General features: G+C 40.0%; 1 protein-coding gene across 1 annotated transcript; it reads right to left on the reverse strand.

The window, feature by feature from the left end:
• Positions 1 to 13,608: 13,608 nt before the first annotated feature.
• On the reverse strand, positions 13,609 to 17,978 carry LOC114003564 (myelin P2 protein-like). Its single transcript, XM_027750652.2, has 4 exons — positions 17,831 to 17,978; positions 16,168 to 16,340; positions 15,797 to 15,898; positions 13,609 to 13,876 (listed from the first exon to the last, which is right to left on the reverse strand). Exons 1-4 carry the CDS (start codon positions 17,901 to 17,903, stop codon positions 13,826 to 13,828), a joined length of 399 nt encoding a protein of 132 aa, XP_027606453.1. The 5' UTR covers positions 17,904 to 17,978; the 3' UTR covers positions 13,609 to 13,825.
• Between the last annotated feature and the right edge of the window lie 3,553 nt (positions 17,979 to 21,531).

Below are 21,531 nucleotides of genomic sequence, written 5' to 3' on the forward strand. Positions count from 1 at the left end.
CTTGCTCATGGCTTATTAGATGTTCTTCTGCAACCAAAAGCTATTATTGATTTCTGTGATTTAATCTAATTCTTTCACTTCCTTTCCCAACTGTTTTGTTTCAGTGAGACTTTGTGAATCGAAATCACACATTGTTTCAAAATGCACAAACACACACAGTAAATAGAAACAGAGAAACAGAGAAAGGAGAATTCCCCTAGATTTGTCATACCAGTATGCATAGTTGGTCTTCCAATACGCACTGTGGAGCCTGGGAAAGACTTGGCTAGAAATAACAGACAAAATATTAACTTTCATGGTTCTTTTTTTAATAGACCTTCCAGTTCAGTGAGACTGATATGGTCCATCAGTGCTGCCACATAACCCTGTACATGCAAAAGTAACTTTTACCTAGTTTTTGTGTTTGTGGAGTCAATCAGCATTCTTTGCACCTATTTTTTAAATTCAATTTAACCATGTTTATTATTTTGTTCCTCTATTTTGAAAAATGCTTCTCCCAGTGTAATGTATCTGAGAGCCTCATTTCATAAAAAAACCCAAATCAACCTCAAAATAACCAGTAATCTGTTAGAAAAGAAACCTTGAAAATGTTATTGCTGGCCAGAAGTTCTAATGAAAGGGCTGTGAAGTACTGTGGTTTTTGAACAATAAGAGGGCTCCACATGTTTGGTGCTGATGACAATGAAATCATAAGGCCTAGATAAGCACTTCTGAGAGTTGAGATTTCTGTGCTAGATCTGCACTTTAGGAAATCTGTCTTCCACTAATGTGGCATCACGTCTGTAGTTAACCTCTTCTGCCTCTATACTACATAAAAGGCAGCTAGCTGTGTTAAAACATCCGGCTGGAGAACAATATTCCAGTTTCCTCCAACAACATGTCATCTCAGAACTCTTTTAAAATAGTTTATAAAACTTTCAGTAGACACAACAAAACAATAAGTTGATAATTTAAGAAAATCATCAAAAGCAAACTAGGAAATGAAGCTTTTAGAAAAGGTTGGGGTATGAATGCAGACTGACTGTGCATTTTTTCATGTAAAGAGGATGAAAATATTCCGTAGTTGGATAAGGTGGAGCTATGCAGGGACTCTGTCAAGTTACCACTGTCATTGCCTGCTTTTAGTAATAGCAAGTGGCAACTCCATGGCCACCAATTGATGTGTCATACACATTGTCTTTTTTTCCTCTACAAGTGATAGCAAATGCTTGTCAAAAGTTCACGGATGATTAAATTCTGATACAACAGAATTTTACCCTCACCACATCCTTAATACAGTTTAATGGTCTTTGTCTATTGATAATTTTGTACAAAGTATTCCCCTTGCTCCTGTACTGACATGGCAGCATTCAGAGACATTTTAACAGCAGGTAGCCATGTTCAAGAGACCACTAAATAACATAGGTGGGACATCTTACCCGAGATTCATTGCAGCACAGTCTGGATTTTACACTGGATAGGCTAGAAGAAAGGGATACAATCCAGAGGGACCTGGACAGGCTTCAGGAGTGAGTTCATATGAAACTCATGAGGTTCAACAAAGCCAAATGCAAAGGATTGCATGTGGGTTAGGGCAACTCCTGGTATCAATAGGCTGGGGGATGAACAGATCAAGAACAGCCCTGCTGAGAGGGACTTGGTGGATGAGAGGCTGGACAGGAGCCAGCAAGGTGTTCTTCCAGCCCAGAAAGCCAATTGTATCCTGGGCTGCATCAAAAGCAGAGTGGGCAGCAGGTCGAGGTGGGGGATTCTGCCCCTCTGCTCTGCTCTGGTGAGACCCCACCTGGAGTGCTGCATCCACCTCTGGGGTGGTAATGAGCATGTTGAGACACTGGAACAGGTTGCCCAGAGAAGTTGTGGATGCCCATCCCTGGAAGTGTTCAAGGCCAGGCTGGATGGGGCTCTGTGCAACCTGGTCTAGTGGAAGGTGTTCCTGACCAAAGCAGTGTAGTGAAATCAGGTGATCTTTGAAGGCCCCTTCCAACGCAGACCATTCTGTGATTCTATGATTCTAAATCTCCTCCTAGTCTTTGAAAGAGAAAACACAGTTTTAAGAAAAAAATTAAAGTCTCCAACACAGAAATCTAATATTACTTTTTTAGCTCTGTTATTAACTGTTCTGCTTCCCATAATTACCCATACACATTAAAATATGTACTCCTGCAGTGGCTTCTGCTATCAGTAGACTTACGTGAGTGTCGTGGAACAGAAAATGGATTTTTTACAAGGGTTGTTTTTATTTTCATCAAAGCATTTTGACCTTTTCAGTTATTAGTAGTGTAAGTTTCTTTCATTCTTCCATTGAAATTTATCTTCAAGTCTGCTACAATCAGTAGTTTGTGGCCTCTCCAATTTTATTCAAAGCTGCTTTCTTCCAGGAAAATATGGTAATAAGGAATCACCTTATTTGCTCTATTACCTCCCAAGCTCACAGGACTTTGTTATGTATCCATATGTTTAAGCTACCCCATTAGAAAACTCACACTCTCAAAGAGCCCTGCACGAAAATGAAGGTGAGTCTATATACAGAGGAAGCAATCTCATCTGTTGGATCATATTTTTAACTGCTACCCGAGAGCTATGTGGGGAAAATTCACAAAAAGTTACAGTGTAAATTACCAAGTACTATCCAAGTGAAATCCCTGAAATCCTTAGCCCAAGGATTTCCTTAGCACAAGATGCCCAAACTTACCACCTGCAGAAACCTGAGACAAGGAATAACCTGTAGTCAGTAAGGCAGTGCAAAAGTAAGTAAAAGGGCTTGGTTACATTACTAGGACAGAGGAGAGACTTTGGCATGAATCTTTAAGGTGAGGTATGTTGGAAAGTGTAAAACCAGTGCTGAACATAAGTGGGATCTTTGTAAGAATTCTCTTCTGTCTTTAGTTGTTCAGTAGGAAAATTTTTAAATGACTGATTAACGATTTTTTCCTCTGAGTGTTTTCAGTCTAAACAGCAATACTTTCATATGGGTTTCCCTTTCCCCATCCACGATGTGGGGGAGCCCAGCTCTAGTTCCTTCTCCATCTGAAGAACCATTTCCGACGTCTTGAGGGACGGGGAAAGGGGACTCCAGCGACAGGGTTTTTCAGGCCCCGAGCCTGGAGGGGAGAGGTGCCCTCCCCTCCCCCCACCACCCACGTGGCTCCATGGCAGGCACAGAGACAGCACACCGGCGTGGAGAGGAGGCAAGAGGGAGTTTATTGTTGGGAAGGGGTTTATAAGGCTTTTAGGAGGGTCAAAGGGGAACCAATCACAAGTTCAGGGTCACACAAAAGAAACCATCAGGTAAAGGGTCAACAGCCAATAGGAAAGGGTTAAACAAAGGACCAATGGGACGCCTCAGGACACCTTTCCCAGGACACTCCTGCATGGGAGATAACAGTTGCTGTGGGGGGTGTTGGGAAGAAGAAACACGTGTTTGCAAAGGGACCACAAAGAGCCATTTTAAGACATGTTTAAACAAGTTTCTCATCAGGTATAGTGCTACACTTTCAAACAAATGTGATTATACTTTTCATTATTATTTTTCTTTTTCTGACTGGAGAACATTCACAGGATAGAAACAGTATGATGTATTTCACCAGCTTTTATAAAGAAACTTTTAATGTTGAACAAAAAAAATAAGTGTTTTTACTTAGCATTTATAAACAGCTTTTATTTCCTGGCTATAAACATTGCATGGAGTTACTCTTCCATCGTTCATCCATCTTGGGTTTCATGCTTAATATGGAAATAAATGATACATGTGCTGGATTTCATATGTCAGAGCTTTCCGTTGCCCGAGGGCTGGATTTCCTGCTATTGTTTGCCACAGGTAACTATATATACTCAATGACCACACTGAAGACCGGTGATTTCTGAGGTGCTTTTTGGCTCACTACCTACAGAGCCAGACTCCAGAGCACATCCTTTTGTTTGGGTTAATAATGGAAAACCAGAAAATACTCTTTTGTTTTCATAGAAAGACTTTTCTTCCTTCCCTTTGAAATCAATGTCAACATTTTTATGTGATTAAGAGCGAATTCCTTAAGTGTCTTGAGAGACAGATTGTCATGCTGACTGAGGTCTAAAAGGAAAGCTGTGAGTTTTTTGTGTGTTCAAAGTACAAACAAGTCAGTGCAAGGTACTCTGGTCCTGGGTTCTTTAAAAATAACGTACAAAACAATTTTCCCCTCTACATCGTGACACGCGGTCCTTTTCACCTGTCTGCCAGAGCTACTTGTGGTGACCAAAAATTGTCCTGTTCTAGTTTCCAGCTATACAAATGTGACTAGACTCTCCTAAGTGAATCTTTGGTTGTGAAAATGACACAGTGAAAAGTGGTTTGCCTTGCTGTGAGTGCATGAAATCAGATCAGATTTGCTCGAGAAGATGACAGAACAGCAAATGTCGTGCTGATGGTGGGGGAGAGGACAGGTTGTCTTCCAAATCTACTCTGCTTTTTTTCAAAATGAACATCACTTCCCAGGTGCTGTGATTAGCAGCTGCCAGTGCTTGCTTGTTACTTCTTTGGATATTCACTCACTTAGATGATGTAGTTTGTTTGTGCCAGCCAAGGGGTGGGCATAAACCCCAGTGGAATAAGTTCTGATAATATAAAAGAACTAATTTTGCAAAGACAAGTGTGCAAGCTGATCTTTGTGAATATTCTCCAGCCCATGAAAATTGATTCCAAAAGGAGCAAGTTTTTGTCCATTACTATTTTGGCTGCCACATAGCAGTAAATCTGCCTTCTTAGAGACATGTGTGACCTCCTTGTACCATAAGTTCCTTGGAACAGAAACTGTTCTCTGTGTCAGTACAGGATAGCACAAAGGGTGTTAGTCCTGGCTTCATTGTATTGTTGCAGTTGGATTACAAATATAGTTCACTTCTAGACAGAAGATCCGATAACAAATGGTTCTGCTTTCATATTGCTAGCAAACAAGATAACTCTGTCAGATAAAGTATCCTTTTCAGGAAAGTTTGTTTAAATTATCATCCTGTGTTTATTTTTTCTATAGAAGTTGTAGATGAAGTTCTTGAAGGGATGAAGAATGGTTTTACACTTTGTGGACTGATATCAAAAGGAAAACAAAATTTAAAAAGGAAGTTTTTTCAATTAATATTGTAGGTTATAAAAATTAACAATATATGCTGTTGAGGCTTTTTACTTTTCCAAAACTCTTACTGAGTTTACATTTATGAGACTTTATAGGCTTTTTGTAAGGCCAACGACTAGGCAGATGTCATACAGAAGCACCAGAAGGAAAGTCTAAAAATGTGTAACTATATAGCCTTGCTATGCCTTCAGGGTCACCTCTTCCCCATCAATCATTTCACAGGAAGTCAATCACACTAATTACTGCATTTTAAGCTGATGGTTTTCTTGGGTTAACTGAGGAAAACGAATGGATTGCTTGGGTTAACTGAGGAAAACTAATGGATTGCTTGGGTTAACTAAGGAAAGCAAACTTATGCTCTCTTCCTACCTTACATTTAGACGACAAAGAGATACCTCAGGTTTTCTGTCTTTTGACCATGTCCTCTCTTCCTCCCAGTTTGAGAGACTTCTCATAAATTTGCAAGATTAAAAAACATTATAGCCTATGAATGGATTCATAAGCAGTAGGGGCACATCAACTGCAGGAGTGTGTTTATGTGTTATGAAAAGGATGTGTGTGGAAAGGCATGCAAATTACAAAGGATAGTGTCATCGTTTATAAGTTATTTCCTTTAATGAGTACTTCTATTCAAATCCAGATGGTGCTTGGAGAATTTTCTGCTACTGAAAAAAACATTCCCTTCCTCTTGGCTGTGGTACATCCTTGCACCACACCTGGGAGTGATGCTGGTCACATTCCCATTGCCTGGCTTTGGATCTGAATGTTCCACGATGTGATCATAACAGGGATGCTCAACTCAAGTCCCTGAAGTCCCCCTTTCCTCTGGGACATAAACATCATGCTGTTGTTCAACTCTAACATAATTTCTGGATTTCACCCTTTCCCTATCAGTTGAAAGTAGTCTCCACAGACTTACCAAGTGAAGGAGAACTCAATATGAAGACTGTTTGGGGGAGTCCTGAGTAATTTCCTGATGAAAGACCTGAAATGAAGCTTGAGAATCTCGTTTCTATTTTGTGTTGCTATTTTTGCAAGTAGAAAAACTGCAGTATTTTTAGAAACAAATGAGGAACAAAGATTCAAAGTTAGTTTTGCTTCCAGTATTTTGAGTGTTTGTCAGATTCATGACAGTCTCCTGGGAGCCCAAGCTAGGTTATGACAATACAACAGCATATTGTTTCGTATAGACAAAAAGGACCTTTTTGTTCCCCAGACTCCTACACATTTTTCAAACACTAAAAAATTAAGCTACTTTTGAGTTAGGATAGGGAAACCACCTGGAAAACAGTCATCAGAGGTGAAGTTCTGCAGTGCACTGAGCAGGATCTCACACAGAGAAAGCAAACAGTCTGTGATTGCTACCTGGTGCAGTGCACGTCATGATCAGGGGTATCAAGCCACTCAGCCCAGCTTCAGCACTACAGGGTTTTTTTCAGTGTCATATTTGACTGGGCTAATTGCCACCTTCTACGCAAGGTGTTTTTCAGGAGTTTTGTATTCTCCCAGTGGGTGGGGATAGTCCCCCATCAGTCTGTTCAGATGAACTCCGCCCTCAGCGGGTTCCCAGTAGATATCCAGCAGTGTTTGACAACAGCATAGGTAATTTAATTTTTCTAAGGAGCAAGAACTAATCTTGGCCATTTTCCTGCTCACTTTAACTATTTTTTAAGATATTAATTCTGATAACACAGCCTTGCATAAAAAATATAAATCACATTGATGTCCCTATGCTGACCACTAGTAACTATCGGGGGGGGTTCCAAGCTGGTTTCAGATGGAAGAGCTGTTGTTAACATGGAGCTTGAGAATATCTTTAGTCCAACATATGTCTTCTACCTCAAAGTGCTCAGAGGTATCATGCAGGCAATTTCTGCTTTGAGAATTCAGAGCTGGTGCTATTATACGGTTTTCAGGGAAGAACTTGATTGAGTACAGTTATATTAAATCAAAAGGTACATTCTTCAACTGTTTTCACAGGCTCCTATGAATACTCTGAAACTTGTATCAAAGAACAATACAGCAATTCTTCACTGATCCTAGAAAAGCTTTGGTAAAATGACGCTTAATCAACATATGATCCTTAAAAGTGACAGCATGACACACATAGCTTTTTCAGGAGGTAGAGTGTCTTCTACTTTGCAAGCATCTCAACATTTTTAAAACAATGAGAGATTTAAGGTTTTTTTTACTCATTTCAGATTTTCTATCTCTCTCTGTGTCGTCTCCTTTTTTTTTTCTCTCAATCTATTTAACATCCATATGTTTATATACCTTGGACAAAGAAGTATCTTGTGTCAATATATTTCAGGTACAAGCAACTTTAATCTCCTATTTTACATGCTTAATCTGTTAGAAAATGTAAGTAGTAGAAGAAAATCAGGAGTGTTGTTTGTGCTCTGAGTAATCTGTAGTGCTTGTTCAAATTGGCTCCTTGTGTCCTGAGCTGTTGCCCCAGGAGAGTGTGTACTTGTGAAGCTGAGGAGGGACAAACTAAGAAGTGACTCTCACAGCAGGTACTGAAGAGGTGAATACTAATGCTCTGCAGCATCGGCTCCATAACAGTTTCAGTGGTGGAGAGCAGGAGCCTGGTCCTGTGTCACTGGATGTGACTAAAGCCATGTGTATGAATAGATAGTTCTCTGTGTGTGCATGTCTCTGTGTGTGTAGATCTATATATATTTAGCATCTTACCTATCCAAGGAATTTGATGTGTCAGCACAAGTCTTCTGTGCCCTTGACCAGTCTCCCTTCCCTGAATCCCTTCACCCTAGTAATTTCACACTTCCATTTAGGGCACGTGTTTCAGGTCTCATTGCTTTTCTCTGAACTCTCTCCATTGATACATTTATTATGCACTGCATTATTCAGGACTGAGAATGAATCCTGGGGGCTTTGCTAGTGAGAAGCAGAGCATGTGGGTGACCACAGCTTGCTGACTATCCTCCAGACTGTGCATCCTAATAGGAGGTTTGCCTTTTTTCAGTAAGGCCATGTTTGCCACTTCTACTCAGTCTGTGATCCACTATGAAGTCCCAGTGTTTGCACTAGTTTTTGCTTGTTCTCCATCTGTTATTTGTGCTCCTCCTAGTATTGTCTAGTTCATTTTTTCCCTCTTAAATGTCCCCTGGCTGCTTCAAACTATTTCCTGGGTTTGTTGAGATCATTTGAATTTGAACCCTGCCCTCTGGTATGCTTGCATTTCCTCTCATCTCTGTACACTCTATAAATAACAATGTGGTTATTACTGAGGACATTGAACAGGACTGGACCAGCATAAGTCCATATGATACATCCTTCCACTTTGAACCATTGACTGGAGAAGTATGGTTTTTTCATCAGTTTGTACCCCTTCTCTGTAGCAGCAGTTTAATCTAGCCTAAATGTATGGCATGTTTATGAACATAGAATCATAGAATGGTTTGGTTTTTAAAGGACCCTGAAGATCATCTAGTTGCAACCACCCTGCCATGGGCAGGGACACCTTCCACTTTTTCCAAAGTCATTAACTTAGTCCATAGTGATTGCCTCTGTATTTCACAACATGCTCTCTGCCCAACTGGAAATAGAGCCAGAATAAACTGTTATGATGCTTCTTGATTACAGCAAAATCCCCAGAAAGAGGAAGAATCAGGGAGAGCCTTAATCTTGGTTCCTTTGTTCCTTGCCAGAGGGCTCAGATCCTATCTGGAAAGCACAGATCATTAGGCACCTAACCTTTCATAATCTGACTACTCTATCTCTTGTTAAGTTAAATGAAAACATTTGTGTTGACTAGGTAATTAGGGACCTTGAATGTTATGTCTTATAGTGTCAAATTGCTTTGTAGTCTTTTTTTTCCCACTGTTCAGAAAGAAAGGAGGTTTGTGAAGGGATTAATATTTCTTTTAAGTGGATTTACCTATACAAATCTGTAGGAGTCAGTAGGCTATAAAACTCTGAACACTATATGGCATGAATACAAGAAGGTGGCAAGATGCCCTACAAAGCTATGAACCTCTGCTGGGAGATTATATGCAGGGACTGAGAGCTCCACCTTCACTGTCTTGCAGATTTTTTTCATATCAGATGTGCAGAGCTTCCAAGTAAAACATGCATATGTATTTTAGATTTCAACTCTGAAAATTCATACTAGGATCTGAGAGATAAATGAGATTATTATTGGCATGTGTAAGTACTGTACCATAGCTAAAGACACTGAATATCTCCCCTTTCTGATAATTATATCTACGTATTTCCCAAAGCAACCCCAAGCTCTGTCAAACTTGAAACAGGCTGTACATTATCTGGCATGTCCCACAGCTCCACTACAGGTGTCTCCTGATGTCATTTTAACTGTGACATTGTGTGTATAAGCTTGAAAGACAGGATGAATTCTTGCAGTGTTTTTGACCCATTATTGCCAGGGGTGCCTCTTCTAAGGAAGTCTTATCCACCAGGGAGTGTGCCAGGGAGTGTGTTTTGGAATTCAATAGAAAATCCTTTTCCCTCCGTTACACTTCTCACAAGTAATATGATTGGTACTGGTGATCATATTATAGCAAATACAAAAAAGTCTTCATTACTTTCAATTAATACTCCATTGAGAACTTGAAAATAGATTCAGCTGTAATCCATTCACCCTACCCTTCCTAATCCTTGAATGATTGCATTCCTTCTGACTTTAGTTTTAAAACTTTTTAGTAGCTTTTGAGGAAAGTATATTTAAATATTGGTTTGCTGCTGGAAAGATGAAAAGGACTGTGTGAATGCTGTCTAACACAGCTTTCCCTCTCTGCATTATTCCCAATGCTGTTGTGTGCCCTTTAGTCCAAATAACATCATTTTATTGTGTTTCCCATCTGCAGCACGATGGCCAACCACAATGTTTTGCACTGAAATGGTGAGGATATGCTCTAATTGCCTCACTAACAAAGACCTTGATTACATCTAAATTCCAGGATTTCTGAAGGCGATTTTTTCATGGCATCAGCCTATTTGTTTCTGACTGATTTCCCCTTCAGCACTAACCTTTCACTCCTTTGTATCCCGGACAACAACAGAACTTCTTTAATGCAAAATAAAAATGAGGGAAGGTAGCAATGTCTTAAAAGGCACAGTTGAGCAATTTCTAAACCGCAGACTGTTTATCAGCATAATTAGTTGCCTCTTGGAAAAAGTGTGATAAGTGGTGAGGACGTTTTATGAAGCACAATCGTTTTAATAACACAGCCTAATCCCCGCCCCAAATCTTTGCCATTTCAAGAACTGCTCAGCCACGTGTTTGCTGTCTAGTCAAACTGTCCCAACAAGTTACTGTGTAAAAAAACCAGCAAATCTATATGCTGGACACCTGGATGTGTGCGAATTCACTTTACAGGAATACCGTTGCCCCCTAAATTAACTCTGGGCAAAATGACAAGGGAAGTTCAAAGTTCGAAGAGAGACAGTGGTGTTGCCTTTACTTTCAGCTCCTTTCCACGTGGAAAAGACTAGGGTATGGGGTATGATATCCCAAGTCTAGCTATACATTACCAGGAGATGTTTTGCCATACTTTTCGCAGTCCAAGGAAATGACTTTGGCACATGGAGTCCAGATGCAGCTTTTATTTGTTGTCAGTGCTCCTCATGGGAGCGCTGGGGCTGAGGCAGACTCTTGCCAAGGCAGCTTGTTTCTCCTTCCCTGGGAGATGTCAGAGAGGGCAGAGGCAGGTAACGATGTCTGGGCTGTAGCAACTGAAGGAGGAATACGTCTGCAGGCATTTCCCACTGCCTTGAGAGATGCAGGTGAAATGAGGTGTGACAGAGCCTTACAGCACTTGCAGAAAGAGTGGCTGATGGGAGAGGAGTGTGACTGGGGTACTCTGAAATCAGCTGGGATTTCACTGCTTGGGATGGGTGCTAGATCAAGTTGATTGCCTTAAATAATGCTGTTTATACATCAGCATCAGGTTACTGATATTTCTAGGTTAAGTGCATACTCAAGTCAGGGAAATGGCAAATGGACTTGTTTGTCGATTTGAAAGCACAGTTCGAGACACAGACATTGTACCTCAACTTAGATATTCATTCCAGAAGTATCTAACCCATGTAAAAAGTTTGGGAAAGAAGAAAAAATCATTTACAATAAGACATAAAAAAAGACCTTGAGACTGCAAAATTTGTATTCCCCCCAAATTCTCCCGGAGATCCCTAATATTGCTTTACCTACAGCAGTACCCCAAAGCTCTCCATTTCTGTGCTGATTTGTACCACCTGCCTTATTGTTTTTGCCTTCAGCACTATCAGTTCTGTTGCACTTTTCCTGTTTTGGAAAGTCTCCAGCTCTCATGACATTTTTAAGTGACCTTTGTATAGAGTGAAAGTGCCAAATACTAGGCTCCTAAACAGTGTATCTGCATTTATTTAGGAACTTAAAAACCCAAAGCTATCGTTATTTTAATGCCAAATCTCTGGAAAAAATAAATGCAACTAAAATTTTCTTAAGGAAAAGAAGAGGGAAGTGGGTTATGTCACAGGAAAGGAAATGACAGTAAGTAAATAAATGAAGGCTAGGTGAGCAGTCCTTTTCTTTTATTCTGTTGCTGTTTCCAGATCTGGAAAAACTACAGTTTGTACTGAAATGAATATTTATTTCCTTTGCTCAAGGAAATAAAAAGCTGAAAACTAATATTTTATCGGAGAGGAAAATTTTCATTTAAGCTCAAAGAAGCATTTGCAGGTTTCATCAGCAAAAGCAAAGGAAATACAGATCTTGTTTACAGAACTATATCTTCTCCTTTGCTTATGACTCAGGGGTGGGAGACAAGCTCTGCTCAAAAGGTTCTGGACAAGTTCCACCCTCCCAGAGCCAGGCTGGGGCAAGCGGCTCCAGCAGCCTCTCTGGGACCTTGTTGCACTTAAAGGGGAGGGAACGAAGGAGGTGCAGAGCAAAAACCCAGATTCACAAGACAGTTTCAGGCAGATTCTGAGCTGTAAGAAATGTGTCTTTGATTCTCTGTTAAAAGACTAGGAGGATAATCTGGAGGGTCACATGTAAAAGAGTTCGCACTGTATGTTGTTATGAAAGCCTGGTGGATGATCTTCACTTGAAATACATTATTAAATCTGTTTGCAAAAGATGATACAAGGAGTATCATTCTGCCTCCATTCCTTGTTACAATCACTGAGGACTTGGAGTCACTGAAACTCCAACATTCACAGAGGTGAGTTTTAATGGTAAGGCTCAATATGGGGGAATTTATCCCTCCATCTGTGTTAGAGACAAGGATAAACTCTTCCTTAAAACTACTGTCGAGAAATCTCACAGCCTTCTCTTATAGCTCATTTTTCTAGGATTCATCCATTTGCCTTCTGGCAGCTGCCTGTAGTTAGTTTGCACCTAAATAAAAATGTATCCAAAGCTGAGCCCAGGCTCTAGCTTTTCCAGTAGTGGGTAGAGAAGAAAGGTGGCCTTTGTATCTCACATTCACATATGATATCCATCTCTTCACTCTCTGCTTGGCCAAACCAATTTAGATTCTGACGTTCAGGATCTGTCTTGACTTTAAGAATTTGTGGTTTTGCCTGTAAACCCAGTAGGCAAAGGTTCATATCAGATCTGCAGCTCCTAATGAGCCAAAATAAACACACACACCTCTCACAGTTGCTTTAACCTCACAGAGGAGGCAGAGACAACCCTGTGTGATGGCATGGAGGCAATGACAGGGAATGAAATACTCTGCGTGGTTAGTGTGAGTGTTGTGGTAAACACTGGCTAATGGAGGCAAAAATTAATAAGCTCCTACAGTGCTTTTTTTGTTAAATAGATTTCCAGAAGCCTAGCTTTGTTTTTTATTGTCTTTTCCTTAGATAAAGGCAGAGTAAGTGCAATGGGAGGAATGAACAGCTTAGCTACTCAGCAGGCTTGATAGCAACCTCTACCCAATGCAACAGTTGTGTGTGCTTAATATTAAGCATACACTTAAGTGATGTATTGAAAATAGCCTGGTTTGCTGAACACTTTTCAAAATGAAGCCCTCTAGCCTTAAGACTTCTGGAATCCATTCACACCTGCTCCACACCATTTCACAGGTTTATTTGCTCTTTTGGCAGACAAACATGGAATATATTCCAATTTTTTTTTCCTCCAGTAGCTGTTTTCTTCCAAATAAATATCAGTATACAAAAAATGGTACTGAAAGAAGTATAAACTTTTTGGGATGAGTATGAAACAATGATATGCTAAAATCATAAGGCTAAAACAATAAATCATACAAAATGTCAAAAATTGTGCTGGTGAAGATAATTTCCCTATTGGAGCTATTCAGCAATAAAATCCTTTGCAGGAAAGGAATATTGAGCCCATGAGATGATATTTTTTACACATATCAAGGAAGCAGTGTTAGCTCTCTCTCAGTTATGGATTACTTGTGTTTCATTATTTTACTCAGAAATCAACTGACCATTTATACAGAAAAGATCAACAGAAAAGACAGTGCCATTCAAGAATGAAAACTTAAATCATTCATCTGGAGCCAAACACTCTATTTTCTGTGTTGAGAAGCTTTTATTGGATCACCACAATATTTTGGATTAGTTACACTATGGCTCTGAAATATCAAATTATAGTGTAGACATTTTCCCAATACAAGGAAATAAGGAAATAAGAAAATAAAGAAACACAGTGCATGAGGTTTCGGTCACCGAACTAAGCTGAATTTTAAGAGCCAGTCCCAGTCCAGTGCAGAGAAAGAACTTCTTCACACTCTTTCATAGACTCTAGTGCAGACAACTCCTTTCATGGCACATTCCTAAGGTACAAAGGAAGAGATTAATATAAGGCTTTTGCTGACACCAGGTGTGTCTGGTGCAGTAACATCTGAAGTCAGTGAAAATCCAGATGCTACATTTTGCATCTTTACATATTTACAGAATTTTTGGAGCAAACAGCAAAGCTGTATTGCAAATGGAATTGCTTCTATTTTAACAGCTTTAGACTTCATTAAGCATCATATAATGACAAAAAGATTGCAAAATTAGGGTCATCTTCCACAAACAAATTTGTCTTCTTTGGTATTATTGCTGGCTTGACAGAAATATTAGCCCCACCTGATGATTATAGCATGGCCCATGAACACTTTCAAATTTACAAAGTTTTTTTCTTTGTAAGGGGTTCTTTTGTGTGTGGAAGCAGAAGTAGCCTGGGTATTTCAGAGGTCAGGCTTCTGGCCTAAAAAACTTTGCCCTTCTGAGTCACAAAATATTTCTCTTGACCCTCTCACCCCATGGCCTTCAGTGGCTGCTGGTGACTCACAGCCACAGGATGCCTGTGACAAAGGCAACGGGTTGTTGAAAAAATACCTCATTGGTCTGCAAATGATGAAGCCTCCTCCACAAACCTGATGAGGTAAGGGGTAGACAACAGGACACTGACAGAAGAGGAACCCTACCTCTCTGCTCTATGAAGATAGTTTAATGATTAGAAAAAACTTGCACAGAAATGCAGCCATGAAGAGATGCAAAAGCATCTCCCTAAAGGGAGGCTACAAGAGAGGTAGAGATGGACTTTTTATAGGGTCATTAATGACAGGACAAGGGGGAATGACCCTAAAATGGAAGAGGGTAGGATTAGATTGAATATAAGGAAGAAATTCTTTTTTGGGAGGATGATGAGGCACTGGAACAGGTTGCTCAGAGAAGTTCTGGATGCCCCATCTCTGGAAGTGTTCAAGGCCAGGTTGGACAGGAGTTTGAGCAACCTGGTCTAGTGGAAGGTGCCCCTGTTCATGGCAGCGGGTTGGAACTAGAGGATCTCTAAAGTTCCTTCCAACCCAAACCATTATATGATTCTAAGTAAGAAAGCTTATGAAAAAACATAGTCAGAACAAGCTAATATGTAAAGGTGTAACACTGCCGACTTCAAACAGATCTCGAAAATTAGTTCGACTCCACTCTTTAAAAACTTTAATGAACAAAGTACTTTATTTCATTCAAAAATGAAATATTAATTTTACTAGTGACCCTGACAACTAGGGTCCCTAAAATGTTTTATCACCCTGGCTTGGCCAATCCATGACTTCCACATGGCCGCTAGAGAAAGGAGTATCTAACGCAGGATGAGAAACAGCCAGCATTACCCTTCCCCAGGGAAAGACACGGTTCCCTCACAGCAGTTGGTATTTCAGAGTGGCTACCAAGATCTGCCAATCCCTGCTGCAGGAACACAGAGCTGATGGCTTTCACACACTACACCTCAAGAACCTGCTTAGTTCACTCAGCATGCTCATGTTCAACAGGAAACAAAAGTGTGTGAATTGATGGGCTTTAGTGGAAATAGATTTGTGAAAAGGTGCAAAAACAGTTTTCTAAGGTTGGACAGGCTGTATTCCAATTATAGGGAAAAGAGCCATTCCAGGGACAGCAGTACCCAGTTTGTAAACTGTTTTTCATATTTCACAAGTTTCTACTATTTCAAAACCTCATTAGTTTTAAGAATAATAATATTGAGAGCAGTAAGAATGCTGTCAATTTATGTCAACTCTGCAACTATAGTCACTTTAAAAATAACTTGCTGTATGGAACAATATTTATTTCCTTCCAGCTTGTTTTCTAAGCTTGGCTCACTCTTTCTGCTTCCTTGATAAACCTAAATTGATACTCTTTTTAGACAGAAACAACCTGAAGGCTGCATCCTTCTGATCTTTATCAGTATACAGGGAACATGAACTTACCACTACCATTTTCCCATCAACCAGTCTTCTCTTTATCATGGTCTCTTTGCCATTCCACTTCTGCACTTGCACCAATGAACCTTTCTCCAAGTTTATGACACTCTGCAAAGGCCAAGAGAAGAGTTTCAAACTGTAGTCTGAGCTTTGCAGGTTAGAGTAGCAATTCACTTCAGATTTGGCAAGACACGCGCTCTTGGTAATGACTAATGACACACTTGGTAACATTAGATTCAGCACCATACTCTTTCTTCTTTCAGTGCTTTCTGTGAATAGTTTGGAAAACTTATAGTGCACTAAGGGGGTAGGAAAAGTTCCTCTTGATGTTCTTCTAGGAGATGTCCAGACCACTCAGAGATTATCAGCCCCCTTACCTTGACTTTCCGGTCATCTGCTGTTGTTTCATCAAACTGCTGGCCCAGTTTGAAAGAGATTGTTGTATTTTTAAATGTGCTTTCAGTTCTGATGGTTATTATGTCTCCTTTCATACTGATGATCACATCAGGCCTTGCCAGGCCGCCTAGTTTCCGGGTAGCTAAGCCCACTCCTAGAAATCAGAAACAAAACTATTACATTCTAGAATCAAGAAATTCAGTATCCTCTCATGAATCTTCAGTGGAAGAATAAGAAACAATTTCTTCTTGAATACTTTAATGCCTGATTTAGATGAGACGCTAATTCTTCAGGTGTGGAAGTAGGAATGGGAACCTCAATGCTCAGAGGCTGAGGCAGCCCCAGCTGATAGAGTGCACCTTCAGCAGAAAGTCAAGATTTATGTGGTTATACACCTGGGCACATTTAACTAAGAAGAAACATAGTTGTTTACAAATCTGTGTGAATTTGTGTAAAGACAGAATAGACAGAAAAATTCAGAGGAATGGTCTGTTTCTCAGTTGGTCTGTTTCTCATAAAATCTTGTAAGAATCCTTTTAAAAAATTTTTTTGATAAACCTAAGAATTTGCGCTTTTGTTGACAGCTGCATGGAAGAAACTGGATACTGAACTGTCAATACATTGGTGGTGCTCGTTCAGTAAAACATACTGGAGACTGGGCAATTCCTAGGTTGCTATTAACACCCCTTAAGGATCCTTACATCTAAACCTCAGTGAGAAGTACAAGTATGAAATATAAAAAAAGTCAAGGTATAAGAGTGAAGAGCTGCAAAGAGCTTCAGGGAAATCCCATGTCAGAAGCCATTTGTATTGCCTGGTGCTTTCCAGTCCAGTTCATTCTCTACATATTGCGAAGACTGGGGCAAGTAGGAATGAAGGCCACTGGCAGTGGCTTATAAAAGCAGAAAGGGGATAGCTGTAGTTAGTGCCTTTGTTAATGCTATGCTGTGCTCAGAAAAAAAGATCTGTATAAAAGGGTATAAAGTTATCCTCAAAGTGTAACACTGTTTGCAGTAATTATTCTATACTAAACAATTCCATTGAAACGTTCACAAAAAATATCTGTAGCTAGACTTTCATCCCACATTCACTCTGGTTAACTAATTAACTGCAATTCTTTTGTTATTCAATCTAACATTTCATATAAAGGGAATCAGTGTCTCAGTGAATCATTTATATAGTAATAGCAATGCAATAGCTAACTGTCTGTGTACTTGCCATATAGGAATGAAGGCAGCATTAAAATGAAAAACAATGCCTAATTTGTTGCATTCCTGGCGTTCTTCAGTAACAGATAGATTCATTCATAGGATTTAGATGTCTAAAACTGAAGTGTCATGAGATATCAGCTCCAATATAAATTATCACAAGGCATGAGTTTAACAGTGCAATCAAGAGGAACATAAAAAATCTGCATCTCATGACAGAAAAACAAATTATATCGGTTCAGTTCAGTTAGATAGAAGTCAATTTATTACAGTAATTCATCACCTACCTTTTCCATTTTAGATGCTAAAGGAAAAATTAAATTATACTAGAAAAGTAATTGAAGTGTTTTTGTGGCCAGGAAGAAGGGACATCTATGGGCAAAGCACTCCCAAAGGAAACCTACTGAGAAAAAAAAAAAGAAAGAACATTTCTTACCCAATTCTTTCATATAGTCATCAAAATTCTCACTGGAAACAAGTTTCCAGGTTCCCACAAATCGGTTACACATTGTACAGCCTTTGTGAGGTGTTGGTCCTGCAGAAAGAGGCAGTGGCCACAACAGCTCTTGGTGGGAGCCAGAGAGATTGTGTGCCCAACTCAGATCTCGCTGGCCTCCTTTTAAAGAGGTCCAGTCCCTGTGGAAGTCAGGAGGGGCCAATAGGAGAGGCAGTGCCCGGGCAAGACAATGTGCACCTTGTCCAAGGCAGTCGTGCCAGTACCAAGGCTCCGGGTGACGTCTGCCTCTGTTTCCTCCACTGAATACATCAGGACACTGAAGGCACGTGGGGATGGGGACGGGACGTTACCACTGCACCCACAGAGCAGTCAGGGGACACTGCAGTAGGGGTGCCAGCAGCAAGTACAAGTACAGGAGCACTGCATCCTTATGACATCCAGCTCTGACTGTCCTCCCAGTTTTATTGCCATGCTATCACCATATAGGATAGAAATCTGTAATGATCATCTCATCCAACTGCCCAACCAATCAAGGGCTGACCAAAAGTTAAAGCATTTTGTTGAGGGTATTGTCCAAATGCCTCTTACACACAGACAGGCCTGGAGTTTGACCACCTCTCTAGAAAGTCTGTTCAGTGTTTGACTACTCTCTCACTAAAAAAATGCTTCCTAATGACAAATCTGAACCACACTTGACACAGGTTTGAACTATTCCCATTCATCCTATCACTGGATACCAGGGAAAAGAGATCAGCACCTCACGCTTCACTTCCCCTCCTCAGGAAGCTGTAGAGAGCGTTACCACTATTGTCACTTCTGTGCTAGTAATATAAATCAAAGCCATGTGGATCTTGGGAAGGAAATGTTAAGAAGTTGATGTAAAAAGTGGTTTGTGGGGTTCCTTGACTTTCATGATCCATCCTGGAAAGGGTCTGTGGGTTTTACCATCTAAAGGCAGAACTAAATTATACTGCTTTTCTTCATCAGATAAATGATCTGAAGCTGTGGGTTCTTCCCTCCACATATCCCAGGCAGCATCACAAGAAGAAGAGGCAGCCAATCTTCACTGGCTCCCTTCTTCTGCAACTGGGCATATCCAGAAGATCAGTGTATCAGTGGAGATCAGCTCTTGTACTTCACAGATGGATGGTATGAAAAAGGACTAGGTCTTTAAAGTGCTTATTCCTAGTTCCAAGGTCCTTTGGTGAGAGGCAAGCAGATTTGCTGACCTGGGAGGAGGGAATATACTGCTCTCTTTTTGTCTTTATGCACATGGATAGTTGGTCTGTCACAGAGTTAAGGGAAGATTTAAATCAGCACAGTCATATAAGGCATTGCATTCAAGTGTGTCCTACTATTGTCAGATTTCCTCAATGTTCCCTGCTGCCATGAAGAGACTCCACAGGCTCCTTGGGTCCATGTCTTCCTCGTACTGGGGAGCGCTGAACCGGACCCAGCATTCCAGCTGTGGCCTAATCAGTGCTGAGTAGAGGAGAAGGATTATCTCCCTCAACCTGCAACACTCCTAATGCAGCCCAGGATATTGCTCACTGTCATTGCTGCCAGGGCTTGTTCCTGCTTCATATTCAGCTGGGTCCACTAGGACCCCCAGAACCTTTTCTGCCAAGCCAAAATTGAAAGATTGAATAATTTGAGTTTTGAGCATTCAAAACCTTTTTTTTTTTTAATCCACATTTAGAACTATTGTCTTGTGGTTAGTAAAAATCAAACAGAAAGAACAAATCCATAAAAGATATGTATATTTGACAGTCAGGAATTTAAAGCATTGTAATCTAAGACACCTCAAACTATCTGAAACTACTTAGTGCAAGACCACATCAGATGTAATTCTGTCCTTCCTCTTCCTAAACCATCTTCCTGGAGAAAATTATTACTTGGTACATGTAAAGATTAGAGACTTTTTTCTGACTTGGGTAAACAATAGTTACCTGTTAGTCTTTTTTTGTATGATTACTCTTTCTGGATTATGGCCACTCTTCAGCTCTACATTGTAAGGATGGAGAGACGCTGGGATTATAGGTTGCGGGACCAAATTTCTTGTATTTAGGGTTGAAAGAGTGAGATGGAGCTACTGGTGGGCCAAGGAGGGTGAGGTCTGAGTCTTGTCTTGAAAGCCGTCATAAGCAAGAAAGGGAACACACTGAAACAGATAAATAATACAGTCTGAGAAATGAAACTATTGTAGTCTTTGGATTATATTGTGGTTGTGGGGAAATAAGAAGGTCTTAAGCCACAAATTTTGGTTGTATATGCAAAATGGTTTTATCCCATCAATCATAACATCAACAGTGTAAGCTGAGCAAAACTTCGCATTGCTGCACAGACCTAATGAAACTGCAGTGCAGTGAGGGAGTGTCTACAGTGATTGAAAATGAAAACAAGGTAAAAATGTAGGAAGCAGATGTTATATCTGTAATACATAAATAAATGTAATATGTAAATTTGAAGGTGTTGTCCACACAGACCTGTTCTAAAACAGAGTTGCATTATATCACATTTTGTGCACAGAATAGCTAGCTCTTTTATCCAGTCTCTGGAAATGAGAAAGCTCCTCCTAAGTGAAACTATCTATTATTTCTAAAGAAATAATATGAAAATATTCTACCATTGCTCCTCAGGCATTTTTTGTTCTTTTATTTAATTTTTTTATCCACATAAAGACACTTTACAAGACAAGGCTGATGCCTTTGGGAAATAAAAGATGATTGGCATGTTGTAAAACCAGGCCCAAACAAATTCAGTAACAGCAAATTAGTCCGAATAGAACAGCTACACTGCAGTACCAGTAGTCTTAAGAACAGAAGTGACAGAGAATTATTTATGCAGACAAAACCCCAGTCTTAAGCAGTCTCAAACAATGTTGACATTGCTACTATCTATCTCTTTGTCACTAAGAAAAATCAGTACTTTAATTTAAAGGACTTGCAGTTTGGAAAGAACAAGAACAGGGAATTCTAACTCAGTAGAAACAGTTGTGGAAACCAACCTTTTCTTCAAGTTTAAAGGGAAAAAAGTGTCAAAAATTGTAAGTACATATGATAAGGTGAAACTTTGATTCCATTTTTTGCTTACAGTTGGAGTAAAACAGGATTTGAAATAACTGAACTTGGAGATTGTGAAGCAGCACTAGAGATGAAGGTAAAGCTTGATAAAAATAGTGAACTAAAAATTCAGAGATTATTTAGAAATAAAGGTACTATTTAAAGAAATATAGAAAGTAGATTTATCTCAATTTCTTTAAAGGAAATGTCATCTGGGCAAAGTCAGTGCCAAAAATAGTCTAAATTAAATTCCCAGGACAGCAATGAAGAAAACAGAAATAAAAGGGGAGAACAGAGGTCAAAGAAGGACTTGCTGTGAGGGCACCAAGGATGTTTTAACACTGACTCTATGCAGCTGAAGGATCAAGTCCGAACATGGTGCCAGCAGCCTGCCTCTTCCCAAAAGCTGCATTGGAGAGTGCAAATAGTTTCTTGTTTCCTTAGCTGGAGCATTCCTACAAGACCAGGATATCTGGGGCCAAGGGAAGGAGTCCAGACTGCACTGTGCATATGGTGCTTCACTGACCAGGATGCAAAAGTCCTTCAAGTTCTTTCTAGTGGAAACAACGAGTTAAAAGAAAAACATAAAAGTGACAGAAAGGTCAATGCTCAGAATAA

The sequence above is a fragment of the Pipra filicauda genome, unplaced genomic scaffold, assembly GCF_003945595.2.
Source record: "Pipra filicauda isolate LSUMZ 115617 unplaced genomic scaffold, ASM394559v2 scaffold52_size3558583_pilon, whole genome shotgun sequence".
NCBI lineage: Eukaryota > Metazoa > Chordata > Aves > Passeriformes > Pipridae > Pipra > Pipra filicauda.

Coding starts and splice junctions, on each gene's coding strand:
- LOC114003564 (XM_027750652.2), bottom strand. CDS start 17,903: ATGTGTAACCGATTTGTGGGAACCTGGAAACTTGTTTCCAGTGAGAAT. Junction 16,341..17,830: donor TGACTATATGAAAGAATTGG/GTAAGAAATGTT, acceptor TCTGATTTCTAG/GAGTGGGCTTAGCTACCCGG. Junction 15,899..16,167: donor CAGATGACCGGAAAGTCAAG/GTAAGGGGGCTG, acceptor TGGCCTTTGCAG/AGTGTCATAAACTTGGAGAA.